Genomic DNA, 18,041 nt, shown 5'->3' on the forward strand with positions numbered 1-18,041 from the left:
TCCCTGCCCTTGCTCAGTGGGTTGACGATCTGGCGTTGTTGTGAGCTGTGGTGTAGGTCACAGACGTGGCTCGGATCCCGGTTGCTATGGCTCTGGTGTAGGTTGGTGGCTACAGCTCTGATTTGACCCTTAGCCTGGGAACCTCCATATGCTGTGGGAGCAGCCCAAGAAATGGCAAAATGGCAAAAAGACAAAAAAAAAAAAAGAAGGGAAATTTATGGAATTCCTTAGAGACGTATGTATGTGAGGGGAACAGGAGAAAGGGCAAAGAAATGAAGAAATCAAGAATTAAAGACCCGAAAAGGGACTAGATGAGAGGGTCGTGGGGGAAAGGGCGACATGAAGACACATCACGGTCAAAGGAATTTTAACAAGACAGACTGGCCCGTCACAATCCTGCTGCTTTTGGCTTCTTGTTAGTTTTTGCAAAATCAGGAAAAATGAGATGGATATTATGGAATGGTTACCTTGTAGTTCATAAACAAAGAACATGGACTGGTGCTATGCAAAATGCTTCCTAATTAGAAACTCTTAATGATCAAAGGCAGCCTTAACGCAAGGCCAGACACCAAGTGCGTTTTATGCCCTATTTACCGCCCATTCCTACACGCTCCCTTTCCCCCATTTTTCAAGCAGCTACCCGACGAAGCCCTGCCCCAAGACCAGGCACACTGGCATGGGCCTGACGTGGAAGGCTCAATATCAACAGTGACTTTCTCTGAACTCTTTAGAGGATTTTCTCTCACTCAAGCAGAGACTTAAAGACAGTCTTTTAAGAAAATAAGACCTGAAAAGTATCACCAATCTCTTTCCCTCTGGGTGCTTGCTTCTCCAGCACATTAAAAAAAAAAAAAAAAAAAAGGCTCCCACTCACTAACTCACTAGCTGGATTATTTTTCTTGAGCTACTGACAACTTTATAATAAGCTGTCTCTTAAATTCATTAGATGGAATTAGATGGAAAGGGCAAAAAAATGAGACTCCAGGGTGTATAAATGGTTCTATCACTGCAGTGGTTCTGGCAGCACGTCGGAGGGAGCCACAAGCCTTCTGCAGGTTCTAGGGCCCTCAGATCAGTTCGGGGAAGGCAGGCCTACTGGTTGCTTACCTTCTTCAGCGACGACCGTTAGTGTGACAGTGACACCAGCATCTTTGATCAGCTGAACAATGTTATCATGGGACAATTCAACAATGGACTGCCCGTTTACAGCAGAGATATGGTCTCCAACTTTCAGCTTTCCACAGCGATCAGCTGGACTTCCTTCTATGACTCGGCCAATCTTATGAGGAATAACTTTGGGGAAAAAAAAAATCCTCAGTGTTGGATTTATCATCATCATCATCAAAATTCAACATAATAACATCAAAGAATATTCTTTTCTCGTCTTTTGTCCTTTTTAGGGCCGAACCCGCAGCATATGGAGGTTCCCAGGCTAGGGGTCTCATTGGAGCTGTAGCCACCGGCCTACACCACAGCCACAGCCACACCAGATCCGAGCCGCGTCTGCGACCTACACCACAGTTCACGGCAACACTGGATCCTTAACCCATTGAGCGAGACCAGGGATCGAACCCGCAACCTCATGGTTCCTAGTTGGATTCGTTAACCACTGAGCCACGACAGGAACTCCAAATGCAACTATTTTCATGTTGTCTTCCACTCTTTGCCCACATGTATAGATATTCTTTACATAGCTGCAATCATAGCATATAAAACCTCTTTGGTATCTTCCACTTACCATAAATCTTTTACCAATTGTTATGTTGTCATCCTAATAATCCCGTTTAAAGGCCACTGACCTCAGTGATACTTATAATATCTCATGGGTCTGATGGTTTTTGTTTGTCATTGGCTATTTAGACTGCATCATGATTTTGGCTATTTTAGAAAGTATTACAATGAGACCATCTTTGGTTCTGTTGAAGGAGTATTTATTCCCACAAGGAATCTTACAAATAAATGCAGTTCAAAATCAAGTTTAGGACTCAGATTGGTCAGAAACCCATGTGTACACTGTGGCATATGAAATGACTAGCCTGCTGTATAGCACAGTGCACTCTATCCAACATTTTGTGACAATATATATGGGAAAAGAATCTGAAAAAGAATGGATGTGTGTACATGTATAAATGAATCATTTTGTTGTGCAGCAGAAAATAACACTGTAAATAAACTCTGCTTCGATCAAACTTTAAAAGCTGAAAAAAAAAACCCCTACAAAATACAAAATAAATAAACAGCCATCTCCCAAAAAAGAAACTGCACTTTATCTACAATTCAAATTAGTTGATTTTACTTTTCATGTTCATTTAAAACTGTTGTCTATCCATTAATGTTTCTTAAACTGAAAGTCATTAAACAATATTAAACAATACTTTTTATATGCTAGAAATGGCTTTAAAACTTTTTATTGAAGTGTAATTGATTTTCATTAAACTATTTTTATTATGCAAAGAAAAATAAAATGAATCATACTTACTTCCCTAGCAAAATTAATTCCCTTTATTTATGCCTTTAGACTTTTTTTAAATTAGAAAAGCTGAGTGGAATTAGAATATGAAATGTTTAACATTAAGATTATGGATAAAACTCTACCCTGAATGCACAAAGCTGAGTCTAAGACGTTTGCAAAGACACGAAGTGCAGTTCTATTCTCTCTCTAGCATCAATGCTAAAGGCTTTCCTAGACTAACTGTTAAGACCTTCACTGTTATAATGGCTTCAAATGAGTTCTCAGACATTCAGGGAATCTTGTCAAAATATATTTCACCCTTTAATAAGCGGCATTCGTATTAAGAAACAAATGTTCTTTCTATGTTCTCTGAGAATTTCTTTGCCTAGGTCAGTAAATTTATTAGGCTCTTGGGCTCCTGCTGAATATGGTCTGTTAAGAATAAGGATAATTCATATTTTTAAGTGGCACTGTGATTACATTTCATTTCCATAGTAAAATGGGCTCCTTACTAGTATTTCTGAATTATATCTAGGTGTATGTTAGGGACATTTTAATAGACCTCCGTTTGGACTGGAAGGTACTCTTGACCATGATTTATGACCCCCCCAGAAAGTGAGGGCCATTCCTTGGCTCTTCTAGGATTACAGAGTGGAAGATTTGAATATTAAAAAAGAGGAATCCAATGTTGGAAGCAAGTGCTTTTTAGTTCTGAATGACATTAAGCCCTTATTGTACCACTTGCCTTATAAACAAAATAATTAGAAAGCTCCAGAGCGGTAAGGGCCGTGTTCTGGGCCAGGCGGCAGGAGCTGATGCCCTGAAAGAGCAGGTGGCACATCAGAAACATATGGTGACTCACACAGTGGCCCTGTGGTGACCTTCTAAATCAACATCTTAGTTATTCTCCTTCTTAGAAGCGATTTTCTTGTGCTCAGTGTTCATTCCAGATCCCCTGAGAAGAAAATCATTCCGCTCCTTGGCACACTCAAAGGCGTTGGTTCACACGTGAGGAAGCATCAAACAAAATTAATCTCTGATGTCTCAGCGGTTCCTTTCTCATCGTGTGAGCGATGTGGTCAAAAAGAACCGGTGCATCTTGGTACGGAACTTCCTCGAGGGTGAGTTGGTGAGGTGAGGAAGATGAGAGTAAGCACGTGGTTATTGTCTTGGCGTTTATAGCGGTGCCTCCAAAACAGTTAAAAATGCAAATAGACCGGTAGAAAAGTAACTTCTGAGCAAACTCTGAAGAGCCTGGGAAGTTTTCAAGGTACCTGCTCAGAGTACACATGCCAAGGACAAGTCTCAAGCCCTGCCTTGCTGCTGTTGGTATACACAGTCTATAGGCATTTGCCACAAAGCCAATTTATCTGTCTTCCCTCATCTTTGGCCTAAATCTGTCCCACAGCTTGGCTGCGGAAATCACCTTCGTGCTCTCAAAATGTTTCTTTTCAGGAAAAGAAAGGACAGTAACAGCAAATGTCCCCTTCTCAAAGAAATCCTTTGCCACCAGAACTGAAAAGCATACGATAAGAGAAACACTTAAAACCTCTGAAGTACTCAATACAAAAACTAGCCAAGTCCTTTTCATCTTCAATAGAGGTCTTTTCTAAGTAGAGGTCCATTCATTTATTAGCCCTTCCGCAAACTGGGTCCAGGGCAAGAAGGATGCTGGGCCTGTCACCCTGATCTTTGAAAAAAGTCTCAGAATTTTATAACTGGTATTAGAAATGCTATTGGGGGCATTCCCGTCATGGCGCAGTGGAATCGAATCCGACTAGGAACCATGAGGTTGCGGGTTCGATCCCTGGCTTTGCTCAGTGAGTTAAAGATCCAGCGTTGCTGAGAGCTGTGATGTAGGCTGCAGATGCAGCTCAGATCTGGAGTTGCTGCGGCTGTGGTGTAGGCCAGCAGCAACAGCTCCAATTGGACCCCTAGCCTGGGAACCTCCATATGCCACAAGTGTGGCCCTAAAAGGACAAAAGACCAAAAAAAAAAAAAAAAAAAAGGAATGCTATTGGGAACTCTTCTTGTGACATTTCATCAGAAGAAAAAAACCCACCAATATCCTATACTGTGCAGAATATCGACCTATACCAAGACAAGAGCCATAAAGAAGGCTCTATTCTGACAGAGAGGTTTCTGGCCTTTTCACCGGTGCAAACTCTTTTCTAAACCAAACTTCCACTGTTATGCAGTTTGCAGTAACTGCTCAGGTTTTCTGAGTGACAGCTCCACATCCAAGCTCACCCCAGGATCCTTCCAGCTATAAGAGAGAATGGAGTTCAAGAAGGACGCTTGCGGGGCTCAGAATATCATGAAATTATTAACCAGCACTTCAGTGAAAGTCTGAATTCTGATTCTGCACCAAGACTGAAATCTCAAGTACTTTATATAAAATTCATTGACAACCTAAGCCTAATTTACCATCAGGCTGATAATTAATGAGCTGCAAACACTCATTTCCTGCCACACATTAGCTGCTGCCTCGAGCGTACATTTTAATTGGGCTTTCTTTCCCATCTCATTACTCAAATATTGATAAAGTTTTTAAAATTTCTTAAAAAAAAAAAAAAGGTCAAGAGGCAGTGACAATTTTATAAACAATGATGATGGTAACGGCAGCGGAAACTACAACAAGCAACAGCAAATGACATGGATGGAAGGTCCAGGCAAAGGGTTTCGCACGCATTATCTCCTTGAATCCTCACAGACACGTGAGGCAGGAAGGGGTACCGTCATCATTTCATCGGGGAAGACGGAGCACTTGGGGGGGTGAATAATATGCGCAAGATCAGATAGCTAGTGAGAGACGTAAGCGGGTCTAAAATTCAAGTTTGCCTGTTTACCAAGCCCGGCACTTAATAACACTGTCTTCAGAGGTCTAGCATCTAGCCATCAAAAGAGTTAAAAAAAAAAAAAAAACTTCAATAGGTATAAAAATATTTGTACATTTTCAACGTAACAAAATATATACAAAGAAAAACATATTTAACATATAATGTATGAAAATATAAATTTTACATATCAACAGAGACAAAAATATGTCCAACACATTCGAGTGAGCACATTCGTTTTTCTTAATTCCTCTGTATCTCTTAGTTTCACGGTGAACACTACACTCTTCTCTAAATTTTGTAGTGTTAGAGAAGGGGTGTCCTCAACATGAGAAGTGGGGAGCATCTACCACGATGAGTAACAATCCTTCGCTGTTTTTGTTCATCTGAATGTCTGGGATTATTGCATGGTATTAGAATATGATGATCTAAAATGTTTAATTGCTTTTGGAAATACTGATTTCCAATGATACAACATCGAATCCAGCTAAAAGCTGCTCCCTTTCATTTTTCTGACACCGGCCACATAATCATCCGTACAGCATCAGTGACAGTTCCAGTTCCAAGCGTTACCATAGCAACTGCTTTTGGAAAATGGAAACTAGTATCAGCGAGCAGTGACCTGATACTAGAGTAATAACTCATCCATGTCATAGACTGTTCTTCCTTTACACACTTGCATTAATTTTAGCAAGATTTTTGCAAATTGGTTTGGCTCAAAACACTTTCCTAAAAGTGTTTCTTTTTTTCTTCACTCAGGTTTTAGTGACCACCTAGTCCAAAAGGATCACACTACCCAAGACATAATCAAATCCACTGGCAAAGGCACGAGCACATTTTCATGTGGTGAAAGATTTTTATCACTTGACTTGGAAAAATAAAGCTACCAGACAAGCATGATACATAAATCTCAATTTCCTGGTTCACATCTTATATTCATTTGGAGTTTATAATTATATTTAAAGATGATTATTTCTTAAAAACATAAAGACATGACAAACATTTAATTTGCTGAATCATAACAGCCCTGAACACACTAGAGTAATTCCTCCTTTGTTAAGGGAATTAATATATACATTTGTCCTTTTCAGATGACAATATGTGTTCAACTGGGTTCAGGATATTTAGATTAATTTTTCAAGGTTCTGACAAAATTTTTAACTTTCATTGAAGCATATAAGGTAAAAATGCCTCTTATCATTCACAAAGGTTGCTTTATAGCTAGAATGTGACAGTTATTATCAAAAACATGAGAGGACTATTTAAGACATATTTGGGTCAAGATTTTTCTGTTAATCTGTTTTACTTCTCAATTGCATCTAGCATCTAATTCATTTCTGCATACATGGTTTTTCCTAATTAAAAAAAAATCTATGCCCCCATATTTAAAAAAATTCAGCATTCCTTTCACTAAATCAATGAAGTCACATCCCTGATACACTGCCACCATAGCATCTTGAAGCAAACTGAGCTACTAAATAAGACTTGTTTTCTGAAATCTGAAGCCTCCAAGGTTTCATTCAGATTACCTAATTTTGAAAATAAAGAAAATATTCAGCATTGAAAAAAAGAGCTAAGTCTGTAAGGCAAATATGATTCCTAATTAGTTTCATAAACCCCAGTGGGTGACTCAGAAAATTGGAATTACGGAGATGGACAACAGGACACAGAAACCCTTACCTCCTGGAGGTGGTTTGCTTTTGGAAGTTAGAATGACAAAGCCAAATCCTTCATTTTCTTTCCGTTGCAACACAACATCATAGGCTTCCTGGGGAGCAGGCCTGGCTGGGACCTCTGCTCGGTTCAGGCGGGGAGATCCATTCTGTGTTGAAAGGAAGGCTTGAGAGCTGTCATCCTCAGGTTGTTTCTCTATAACAAACATGATCCATTTTGATATTTCTGCAACATTGTTATTTTCGATAACTAAAGTCTTTTTTGTTTGTTTGTTTTGTCTTAGTGCCTTTTCTAGGGCTGCTCCTGTGACATATAGAGGTTCCCAGGCTAGGGGTCTAATTGGAGCTGTAGCCATTGGCCTACGCCAGAGCCACAGCAACGCGGGATCCGAGCCACATCTGCAACCTACACCACAGCTCACGGCAACGCCGGATCCTTAACCCACTGAGCAAGGGCAGGGATCAAACCTGCAACCTCGTGATTCCTAGTCGGATTCGTTAACCACTGCGCCACAATGGGAACTCCAATGACTAAGGTGTTTTTGTGCTAAGCCTTTTACAAGAAAGTTTAGTTTCTAGTAACATAAAGACTAGAAAAGCAGTGCCTCCACCTAAGTGAGCTCTGGACATAATTTGCATGCAGAGGTAGGCAGCAGCAGTCCATCTGACTTGTAAACATTCTTTAAGTACATAACTGGAAAAAATACATGATATCTCACGTTAAAGGAAGTTTTTCAAAGCTTCCATGAAATTTGATAGTAAAAAAGTCCTTCTTGTAATTGTTTTAATTCCAACAAGTTTTTTAACCTTGACTAGTAACTTGAAGTTAATAATGGGAAACAACATAGTCAACTTTCTTTTAAAATCAACCTTAGATATAATTTAGTGAGGTAACGGACTGGACATTCATGACATCTAAGAGGTGACCACGGCAGGACAGAGATGTTACAGGTTAGAACAGTATCCTATCTACAAAGTCTTTTACGGTGTGTTTTACAACTGCTGATTTTTTTCCGGATCGATGACGCTGGATGAGTTCACCATTAATGGTTCTCAGGCCTATAACGAGCTATGCACATGAACAGGAAACTCTCCTAGAAATAGATCAGGGCATGTGGCCTCGCCAGCAAATGAGCCGTTCACCTATACTGTCTTCCTCCTATTCGAGGATAACATGAGACTTTGAGAAAGAATGACACAAGTTAGTCCTCACTGATTTCAAGAAAAGTGCCCAATTTCATGCCATAATTTGGTACAAAACATCAACAACCACCACAACAGTCACTGGTGAATATGCATTTACAAGGTCTCTTTGGTGCAAAATCTCCGCAACTCTGAGAATACGGTTTTGAACCTTAACAGTGTCACCAACATCCAATCATTAATAAAAAACAAAGTTCTTTTTGATATAATGCATGGTGAGAATGAACTAGCTAAAATGCTAATTTTAGCAAGTAGTTAATATCAAACTACTATGAACCTTCTTCATGAGGCTTTCCAGGAGGGAGCCAACCTCTAGTTGGCACATCACATTTTTCATGTTTTGTAGCTATGTTTTGACTCCAGCACAACCAAATGGAGGCATTAAAATCTGTGTGTGTCTCAGAATGCCTGAAATTTACGAAGAGAGGTGGGCCTTTACTTTGGATGTGGCGATCAAACACATTGTGCCTCCTTTTTTAGAGTTACTGCAAAAGTTCATCAAGTCCGCAATCACTTTTTTTCATGCCCACTCTGTGCCGGGCAGGCACTCTTCCAACTATGGAGGATACAGCACATAACTAAAAACCCCAGCATTCAAGGGGCTTACATCCTTGTGGTACTGCAGAGTTGTCTTTTGAACATTTTTAAGTAGCAATAATCCACTTCTAAAATTTCTACTGAATGTTCACAAATATATTGAAGAGAGAAATATAAGATATTTTCACATCCTAGTGTAATGGTTTAGACTATAGGCTCTGCGATTTTTTTTTTCTTTTTTTCTTTTCTTTTGGCCTTTTCTAGGGCCACTCCCGAGGCATATGGAGGTTCCTAGGCTAGGGGTCTAATCGGAGCTGTAGCCACCGGCCTAGCCAGAGCCACAGCAACACTGGATCCAAGCCGTGTCTTCGACCTACACCAGAGCTCATGGCAACACTGGATCCTTAACCCATTGAGCAAGGCCAGGGATCAAACCCGCAACCTCATGGTTCCTAGTCAGATTTGTTAACCACTGAGCCACGATGGGAACTCCAACAGGCTCTGTGATTAAACTACCTGGTCCTACTACTTACCAGCCAAGCATTTCTCAACCTTTCTGTGAATAACTGGAATGGTGACAGTGTTTATATCATAGTGTTGTAAGGAGTAAGTAAAAGAATCCTTATGTCTGGGATACAGTAAGCCCTCAAAAACTGTTTACACTGACACTTCTCAAGTAGAAAGAGTCTGTCTTCTTTGAATATTTAGAATTTCATCGGGATCCAAAATCCTTTGCTATTCAGTTAATGAAATATCTTGGTATGACTAAATTAACTTTGTATTTGCATTTCAGAAAATATATTTAACCTTATACTCCAATCTACAATATCAGATTGGAAAAATTTATCACTATATTAATATAATCTTAATATAGAGGCCCCAAATTAATTTATTTGTGATAATAGTAGTATTATTTCTGAATCCTTTTGACCATACATGGTCTTTCACAATGAGGCCCTGGATCATACCAAATGAGTTATCTCATACACTATTAAACACAAGAAAATGACCTCAGAAAAAATAAATTTAAAAAAAAGTGGACTAAGTAGTCTCTTTGTTTCTTTTTTTCTTTTTTTTTTGCACTTTTTAGGGCTGCACCTGTGGCATAGGGAAGTCCCCAGGCTAAGGGTCGAACTGGAGCTGTAGCTGCCAGCCTGTAGCACAGCCACAGCAACGTGGGATCTGAGCTCCATCTGGGACCTACACCAGAGTTCACTGGCAATGTTGGATCCTTAACCCACTGAGTGAGGCCAGGGATTGAACCTGCATCCTCATGGATACTACATGGGTTCATTACCGCTGAACCACAACGGAAACTCCTCTGTTTCTTTTTTAACTTAACAGAGCAGGAACAGGTTCACTTACCACCATAGAAGATCTTTCTTCTGACAGTTAATAACACGTGGCCATTTCGAGCAGCAGTTGTCATTAGGTCTAGGACTTGTTTGTGTGATTTCCCTTTAACAGGAATTCCATCAATGCACATCAGCTCATCAGCCGCACGGAGCCGACCATCTTTCTCAGCTGCACCCAAAGGAATGATGGCCCCAATGTATATCTAATAGGATATAAAGTATAGGTTGGTCTATACAGTCTCTTAAGATCTACTAAGATCCTTAACTACTTAGTTAAGGATTTTCTGACTCAGTACTGTGCAAACCAACAATTTTTGCAGCTCGATATGCAAACAGTCATATTTTAGAAAAGTGCAATCTCAGAAATTGATCATTCTCCAAAATGGCACTTCAAACCACACCGCACCACATGATCTCTTCTGGATCCTCTGGGCTGGGTACAAGGAAGACAGAAAATACAAAGTAGTTCAAGAACTTAAAAGCACCACTATCACTTCCATCACTATAACAAAACAAAAGTATTAAACTCAGAAAATGCAATTCTATGGAGAAGCTACTAAAAGGAAAGTCCACTGAATGTCATCAGGAAAGACTTTCTGTACACTATTAACAGCAACTGGGATAATTCTTACAATACTGCCATTACATAAGGCTATCAGTACAAACTTAGTATATACCAAAGAGAAATATTTCCTTTTTTAAAAAAATTTTTTATTACTCAACGAATTTATCACATCTGTAGTTGTATAATGATCATAACAATCTCATTTCACAGGATTCCCATCCCACAGCCCAAGCACATCCGTCCACCCCCCAGACTGTCTCCTCTGGAGACCATAAGTTTTTCAATGTGTGTGAGTCAGCATCTGTTCTGCAAAGAAGTTGAGTCTGTCCTTTTTTCAGATTCCACCTGTAAGTGATACCATGAGAAATATTTCTTGTTCCGTAATTATAAAGCAGTAAATATTTTAAAGGAACAGAGTGGTATAAGATACATTTCTGTCTAGGTGAAGAGATTGAGTTCATTGCATTTGATAGCAACTAGAATCCTATAATTAGGTAATCCTAAATGTTTGGGCTAGTTTCAGAGCTGCTAAAACTTGACATTTAAGGGAAGATAAAATGCAAGCATTTCCTCTAAGGACAGGAGGAAGACAAGGATGCCCACTCTCACCATTTTTATTCAACACAGTATTGGAAGTCCTAGCCATAGCAATTAGACAAGAAAAAGAAATAGAAGGAATCCGAATTGGAAAGAAGTAAAACTGTCACTGTTTACAGGTGACATAGTACTACATGTAGAAAATCCTAAAGATGCCATCAGAAAACTAGTAGAGTTTTGGAGCCTCCATCGTGGTGCAGCAGAAACGAATCTGACTAGGAACCATGAGGTTGCGGGTTAGATCCCTGGTCTTGCTCAGTGGGTTAAGGATCCGGCGCTGCTGTGAGCTGTGGTGTAGTAGCAGACACAGCTCAGATCTGATGTTGCTGTGGCTGTGGCATAAGCCAGCAGCTACAGCTCCAATTAGACCCCTAGCCTGGGAACCTCCATATGCCATGGGTACGCCCTAAAGAGACAAAAGACAAAAAAAAAAAGAAAGAAAACGAGTAGAGCTCATCAACAAATGCAGTAAAGTTGCAGGATACAAAGTCAATACACAGAAATCAGTTGCATTCCTATACACTAACAGCGAACTACCAAAAAGAGAAATAAAGGAAATAATCACATTTATCACTGCATCAAAAAGAGTAAAATATCTAGGACCAAACTTACTAAGGAGTGTAAAAATCTCATGCTTGCAAAACTATAGGTCACTAATGAAAGAAACTGAAGATGACACAGACAGATGGAGATATAACACGTTCTTTGATTGGAAGAATTAACACTGTTAAAATGACCACACTATCCAAGGCAATCTACAGATTCAATGCAATCCCTATCAAAACACCAAGGGAATCTTTTACAGACCCAGAACAAAACATTTGTAAATTTGTATGGAAACACAAAAGACCCCAAATAGCCAAAACAATATTGAGAAAGAAGAACAGAGCTGGAGGAATCACCTTTCCTGACTTCAGACCATACTAGAAACCTACAATAATCAAAACAACATGGTACGGGCACAGAAGCAGACACATAGATCAATGAAACAAAATAGAGAGCTCGAAATAAACTCACACACTTATGATCAATTAATCTATGATAAAGGAGGGGCAAGAATATACAATGGAGAAAAGAGAAATCTCTTCGATAAGTGTTTCTGGGAAAACTAGACAGCTACATGTAAAAGAATAAAAAGAGGGTTCAAAAAGAAAGTCAGAAATGAAAGAGAAGTTACCATTGATACCACAGAAATACAGAGGAACTACCTTTGGGGAAATACAAAGGGAATTTGTAGCAAAATACAAAGTAGTTCATAAGAAACTACTATGAACAGTTATATGCCAAAAAATGGACAACCTAAAAAAATGGATATATTTCTAGAAGCATGTATCCTTTCAAGACTGAATCATGAAAAAGTAGAAAATCTAAACACATGAGTTACTAGTAAGGAGATCAAATCAGTAATTAAAAACCTTCCAGTCAACAGAAGTCCAGGACCAGACAGCTTCACTGGTGAATTCTACCAAACATTTAAAGAAGATTTAATACCTATCCTTCTCAAACTCTTCCAAAAAACTAAAGAGGAGGGAACACTTCTAAACTCATTTCATCATGCCAGCATTACCCTGAAACCAAAACCAGACATGGACACCATGAAAAGAGAAAATTACAGGTCAGGATCATGGATGAACATAGACGCAAAAATCCTCAACAAAACCAAATTTAAAAATTCATTAAAAGGACCATATACTATGATCAAGTAGAATTTATTCCAGGGATGCCAGAATGGTTCAACATCCACAAATCAATCAACATGATACACCACATCAACAAAGGAAGGATAAAAACCTTATGATCATCTCAAAAGATACAGAAAAAAAGCATTTGACAAAATTCAGCATCCATCTGTAACAACTCTCAACAAACTGAGGGAACATGCTTCAACATAATAAAGGCCATACATGACCAGCCTACAGCTAACATCATATTAAACAGCAAAAAGGTGAAAGCCTTCCCTCTAAGATCAGGAACAAAACAAGGATGTCCACTATTGCCACTTTCATTCAGTGAGTCCTAGCCATAGCAATTAGGGAAAAAAAAGAAACTCACAATCACATCTTCTTGATACACACACACACAAGAAAACTACTCAGACATAAGAAAGAACAAAATCTTGCCAACTGTGACAACGCAAATGAACCTCAAGGGCATTATGCTAAGTGAAATAAGTCAGACAGATGAAGACAAATACTGTATAATCTCATGTATATGTGAAATCTAAAAAAAAAAAACAAAATAAACCAACAAAAATAAAACTCACAAATAGAAAGAACAGAATGGTGGCTGACAGTGGGAAGGGGGTAGGGAGTAGGTACAAACTTCTGGTTATAAAATAAATAAATTATGCAGATGTTATGTGAAGCATGCAGGCTAGAGTCAATGAAATTGTAGTGCAGATCTGAAAGTTACCAAGAGAGCAAATCTTCAAAGCTCTTATCAAAAGAAAAAAAATTTGTAACTCTGTATGGTGACGGATGGTAGCTAGAATTATTGTGATGATCATTTTGCAGTGTATACAAACATCAATCATTATGTTGTACATTCGAAACTACTATAATGCTACATGTCAGTCATACCTCAATTAAAAAGAAAAAAAGAAACAACCAAGATATTTCGTATTTGTCCTACATAGGGCAACCTACCTTAAGCTTTATTTGCCTCTGATGATTATTTTAACATAATCAGTATGACTAATTAGAACATTTATGCCATAAAAATATTCTAGTCAGAAATAGAAAGAAGCTTGTCATATTAAAAGAATATTGTTATTCACTTAACTTCCAAGCATGATAATAAAGTAGTCTTTCTTGATATTCTACCAGAAAACTTTAAATACATTCTTAAATTCTAAAAAGCACCTTACTTCATGGTCAAACTAAGGGCAAAACAAAAATAAACCCACTATACTTGTTCTTTAAGGGAGAATCCCATATAAATAAAATTCTACATTGAAATGCTTTGCAAATATAACCATTTATTATTCTCAATTTACAGCTGACATATTCAGATTTTACCTGCAGTTTTACCCTCAGCTATATACCAAGTTAACAGAGGTATCAACACCAGCAGAAATGCAGTTCTTCCCCATATTAATGAAACCATTAGAGAAATCTTAAAAAACCAAAGTAGAAAACAAAGCAAAAATACCATTTTCTACCAAATCTCCACTTTAAAGTTTTAACAGAAATGGCTAAATTCCAAAGCATTTAAACTTACAGATTGGTCAGGTCCATCTCCTCCAAGCACTCTGAAGCCAAACCCTGATTCCTGCTTCCGAAGAAAAACATCCAAATCTTTGGTGTTTGGCGCTAAGGGAAACCAGAAAATAGTTAAGTACACCCAAACACACATACACATATACTCTGATGTATTTTAAAAGGATTAATACTGCAAACATTTCGATCATAAATCTTTGTTTTCTCTCTAACCAAAACTTTGAATCAAGACACCTTAGGAGGGAGTTCCCATCGTGGCTCAGTGGAAACCAATCTGAGCAGCATCCATGAGGACTCAGGTTTGATCCCTGGCCTCGCTCAGTGGGTTAAGGATCCCGTGTTGCCGTGAGCTGTGGTGTAGGTCGCAGACACAGCTCGGATCCTGTGCGGCTGTGGCTGTAGGCGGGCAGCTGCAGCTCCAATTGGACCCCTAGCCTGGGAACTTCCATATGCCTAAAATGTGGCCCTAAAAAGACAGTAAATAAATAAATAAATAAATAAATAAATAAATAAATAAGCAAGCAAGCCTCAGGAATCTTTACACCCACTTCCCTGCACTTGGTCTTACACCGCCATTAATTCTTGATGCTTTCAAATCAATGCTTCACTTTCCTAAATGCAGCCTGCGACTATCCAGATAAAGACCTGCGACTGGTAAGTATGAAGTCAACTGTATATAATACTTCTGCCTGCATACACTTTCCCAAGGTAGAGTTAGAGCTATTCCTAAAAATAAATAAATTAAAAAAACTAAACCTACTTAAATCTACAATTTTACTTTGGAAAAGATCTATCAGTAAGCAAATTAGTATGAAAGTGAGCTTCTGCCTTATGCACCCTCCCTTCTCATCCCCTCTCAGGTGGGCTCCTCTACAGAGTCTACTCTTTTGCATCCCCCCCAGACTGCACACCCCTCGGCTTCATCATCCTTCGTATTCCTGCCAGGAAAAACTTTCTAAAACACAGGTCCAACCATTTCATGCCTCTGGTTAAAACCACCCTGTGGCTTTCTCATGTCTATCACCATCTCCATCTTCCCAAGAACGACACAATCCACCTCGTAAGCTGCCCCTGCCCGCGCCCCTCTGGTTTCCCTGGCCCACCACACCCAGCTAAAGGGAACTACTGGCAGAACCTAGGTCATGCAAGGCCAGTGTGCAAATGCTAGTCCTTCTTTCTTTCTCTTGTATCTGTCTCTTAAACACCTCTTTGGCATTCAAGACAAAGCTCAACTCTCTATATGAAGCAGTATTTGCCACTTCCTACGACCCGCGGTGGTAAAACTGACCACTTCCTACTTCAGATGCCAATTCATCCAGTCTCTCCTTCTATTACTGCACCTGTTAGGGGCTTATCTGTACTTAGTTATATATATTTACTTGATTAGCTATTTATCTTTACCCACAGTGGTAAAATTGACCATTTCCTACTTTAGAACCCAGTTCATCCAGTCTATCATTCTATCGCTGCAGCTATTAGGGGCTTATTTGTACTTATTTCTATATTTATTTGATAGCCCTTTATCTTTTCCATTTAGGTTTAATCATCTTTTTAGGTGCGGGGCCCATGTAACCTGTTTCCTCTGTAGTTCCATTACCTACTGTGATGTCAGGTGGACAGAGAACACGTAATATATGATTTTTGAAGAAAATAAATGAGTTAATGTTGAGTATTCAGGGAAGAAGCCCAGAGTCATATTAAAATTGGAGTGAAGGAATAACCTCAATATGATTTTGAAAGACAGGAAAGTCTTGAGTTTTTTTTTTTTTTTTAATTCAAATTAATTTTGCAGCATGCTCTCTTGAAATATTCCACAACTACTTACGTTTATCTTCGTATAAAGTCTTAGATTTCAGGTAGACCTCAGAAGGATCCAGTTTCGGAGATCCTGACCTGATAATGCTGGGTGGGAAAGGCATAGGCTGGGGGATGGACTCATTTATGGCCTCCAAACTTCCTGAATTTTCCTTCTTCTCTGTTTTCTGAAATGGAAAAGGATCTTAGTATTTCAAAAAACCAGATGGTTGATGAGTGCATGAAACTGTTGTCTAAATCAAGTATGTCAACTGATTACAGCTGTATAATTGGCAGGGACAAAACCAAAGTGTTTTTGCAATCTTAAAGGAATCCACTTTCATAGCCAGGTGTAGATGGTTAAAACACATTTCACTCAATTTAGAAAAAGTTGTAATGAAGTCAAGAAAAATGCCTTAATTAGCCCTATGTTTAAGCAATTTCGCCTTTCTCCTCCACCCAAACACAAGCTGATTTTAAGAAGATAAACAGGGATACAACACAAGGCAGGACTTATTTTTTTTGTTGTTTTTTTTTTTTTTGCTTTTTAGGGCCACAGCTGAGGCAGATGGAGGTTCCCCAGGCTAGAGGTCTAATTGGAGCTACAGCTGCCGGCCTATGCTACAGCCACAGCAGTGCAGGATCTTAGCCGTGTCTGTGACCTACACCACAACTCAAGACAATGCCAGATCCTTAACCCACTGAGGGAGACCAGGGATCGAACCCGCAACATCATGGTTCTTAGTCGTATTCATTTCTGCTGTGCCACGATGGGAACTCTAAGGCAGGACTTCTACGTAAAGCAAGAGGGAGCCTCTGAGAGAACAGCTCCATAAAGCCCTGGGTAAGTCCTACCTCCCCACTCATTGAATTGAATTCCCAGGGAAGATGTTTAAGGTGATATTCGTTCTAAGAAAATGAAACAGGAAGTGTTAACTCTAATTTAGGTTATAAAGATGTCACTGTGAAAACCCGCGTGGCCCATTCAAATGTATCACGAAAAACTGCCCCATGCCAGGGAATCAGATTTGGGATAACAGAGTAGCCTATTTTCACATGTTCCCATTTAGATAGAACTTGCACAAAAGAAGAGCTCAGCAAAATGACCTCTCTAATAAAACTTTAAAAATGAAATTCAATAAATAGCCTAAGAAAAAAATACTTTGAGAACAGCTTGTTATCCTGATTCATGGTTAGGAGAGGGAGATTACAGAAGTTTGTGATAAAATAATTAATGTGACTAGAATGCAGGAACAGGAGTTCCTGTTGTGGCTCAGCGGTAACGAACCCGACTAGGACCCATGAGGACGTGGGTTCGACCCTGGCCTTGCTCAGTGGATAAAAAAGGATCCAGTGCTGCAGTGAGCTGTGGTGTTGGTCGCACATGTGGCCTGGATTCTGTGTGGCTGTGGCTGGGGTGAGGGCCAGCAGTTGCAGCTTCGATTCAACCCCCAGCCTGGGAACTTCCATGCGCCGCGAGTGTGACCCTAAAAAAAAAAAAAAAAAAAAAAAAAAAAAGGCAGTAGCAGCAGCAGCTTGTTAGGGAGGAGTGAGAGGACAGCCTCCACAAAGTGCTGTGTCCAAGAGGCCCCTACATTGGCCCGGACCCAGTCAGAGTCCACGTCCTAAGACTGCCAGAAGCAGTGAGAGGTCATTAGAGACGTTCAGCAATTATAAAGCATCATGGTTGCTGTGTCTGCACTGGCATCTATTACGAAATAGATACAGTGGCACAGGAGTTAAAAATGGTTCCAGGGGACCAGAGAAATGGAGAAAAACACAGTGCAATTTTAAGTGAATAGGCAAGACA

At 39.5% G+C, this 18,041-nt stretch overlaps 1 protein-coding gene across 2 annotated transcripts in view; it reads right to left on the bottom strand.

The window, feature by feature from the left end:
* Positions 1-18,041, bottom strand: part of MAGI3 (membrane associated guanylate kinase, WW and PDZ domain containing 3) — a 239,671-nt gene that overhangs the window by 23,474 nt on the left and 198,156 nt on the right. For both annotated transcript variants that reach the window (XM_047784968.1, XM_047784969.1), the window contains exons 12-16: positions 16,263-16,419; positions 14,439-14,530; positions 10,068-10,260; positions 6,970-7,158; positions 1,108-1,293 (exon numbers count right to left, since the gene is read on the bottom strand). In XM_047784968.1, the coding sequence (XP_047640924.1) occupies positions 1,108-1,293; positions 6,970-7,158; positions 10,068-10,260; positions 14,439-14,530; positions 16,263-16,419 (817 nt within the window). The remainder of the gene's footprint in view (positions 1-1,107; positions 1,294-6,969; positions 7,159-10,067; positions 10,261-14,438; positions 14,531-16,262; positions 16,420-18,041) is intronic.

The sequence above is a fragment of the Phacochoerus africanus genome, chromosome 6 (assembly GCF_016906955.1).
Source record: "Phacochoerus africanus isolate WHEZ1 chromosome 6, ROS_Pafr_v1, whole genome shotgun sequence".
NCBI classification, from domain to species: Eukaryota; Metazoa; Chordata; class Mammalia; order Artiodactyla; family Suidae; genus Phacochoerus; species Phacochoerus africanus.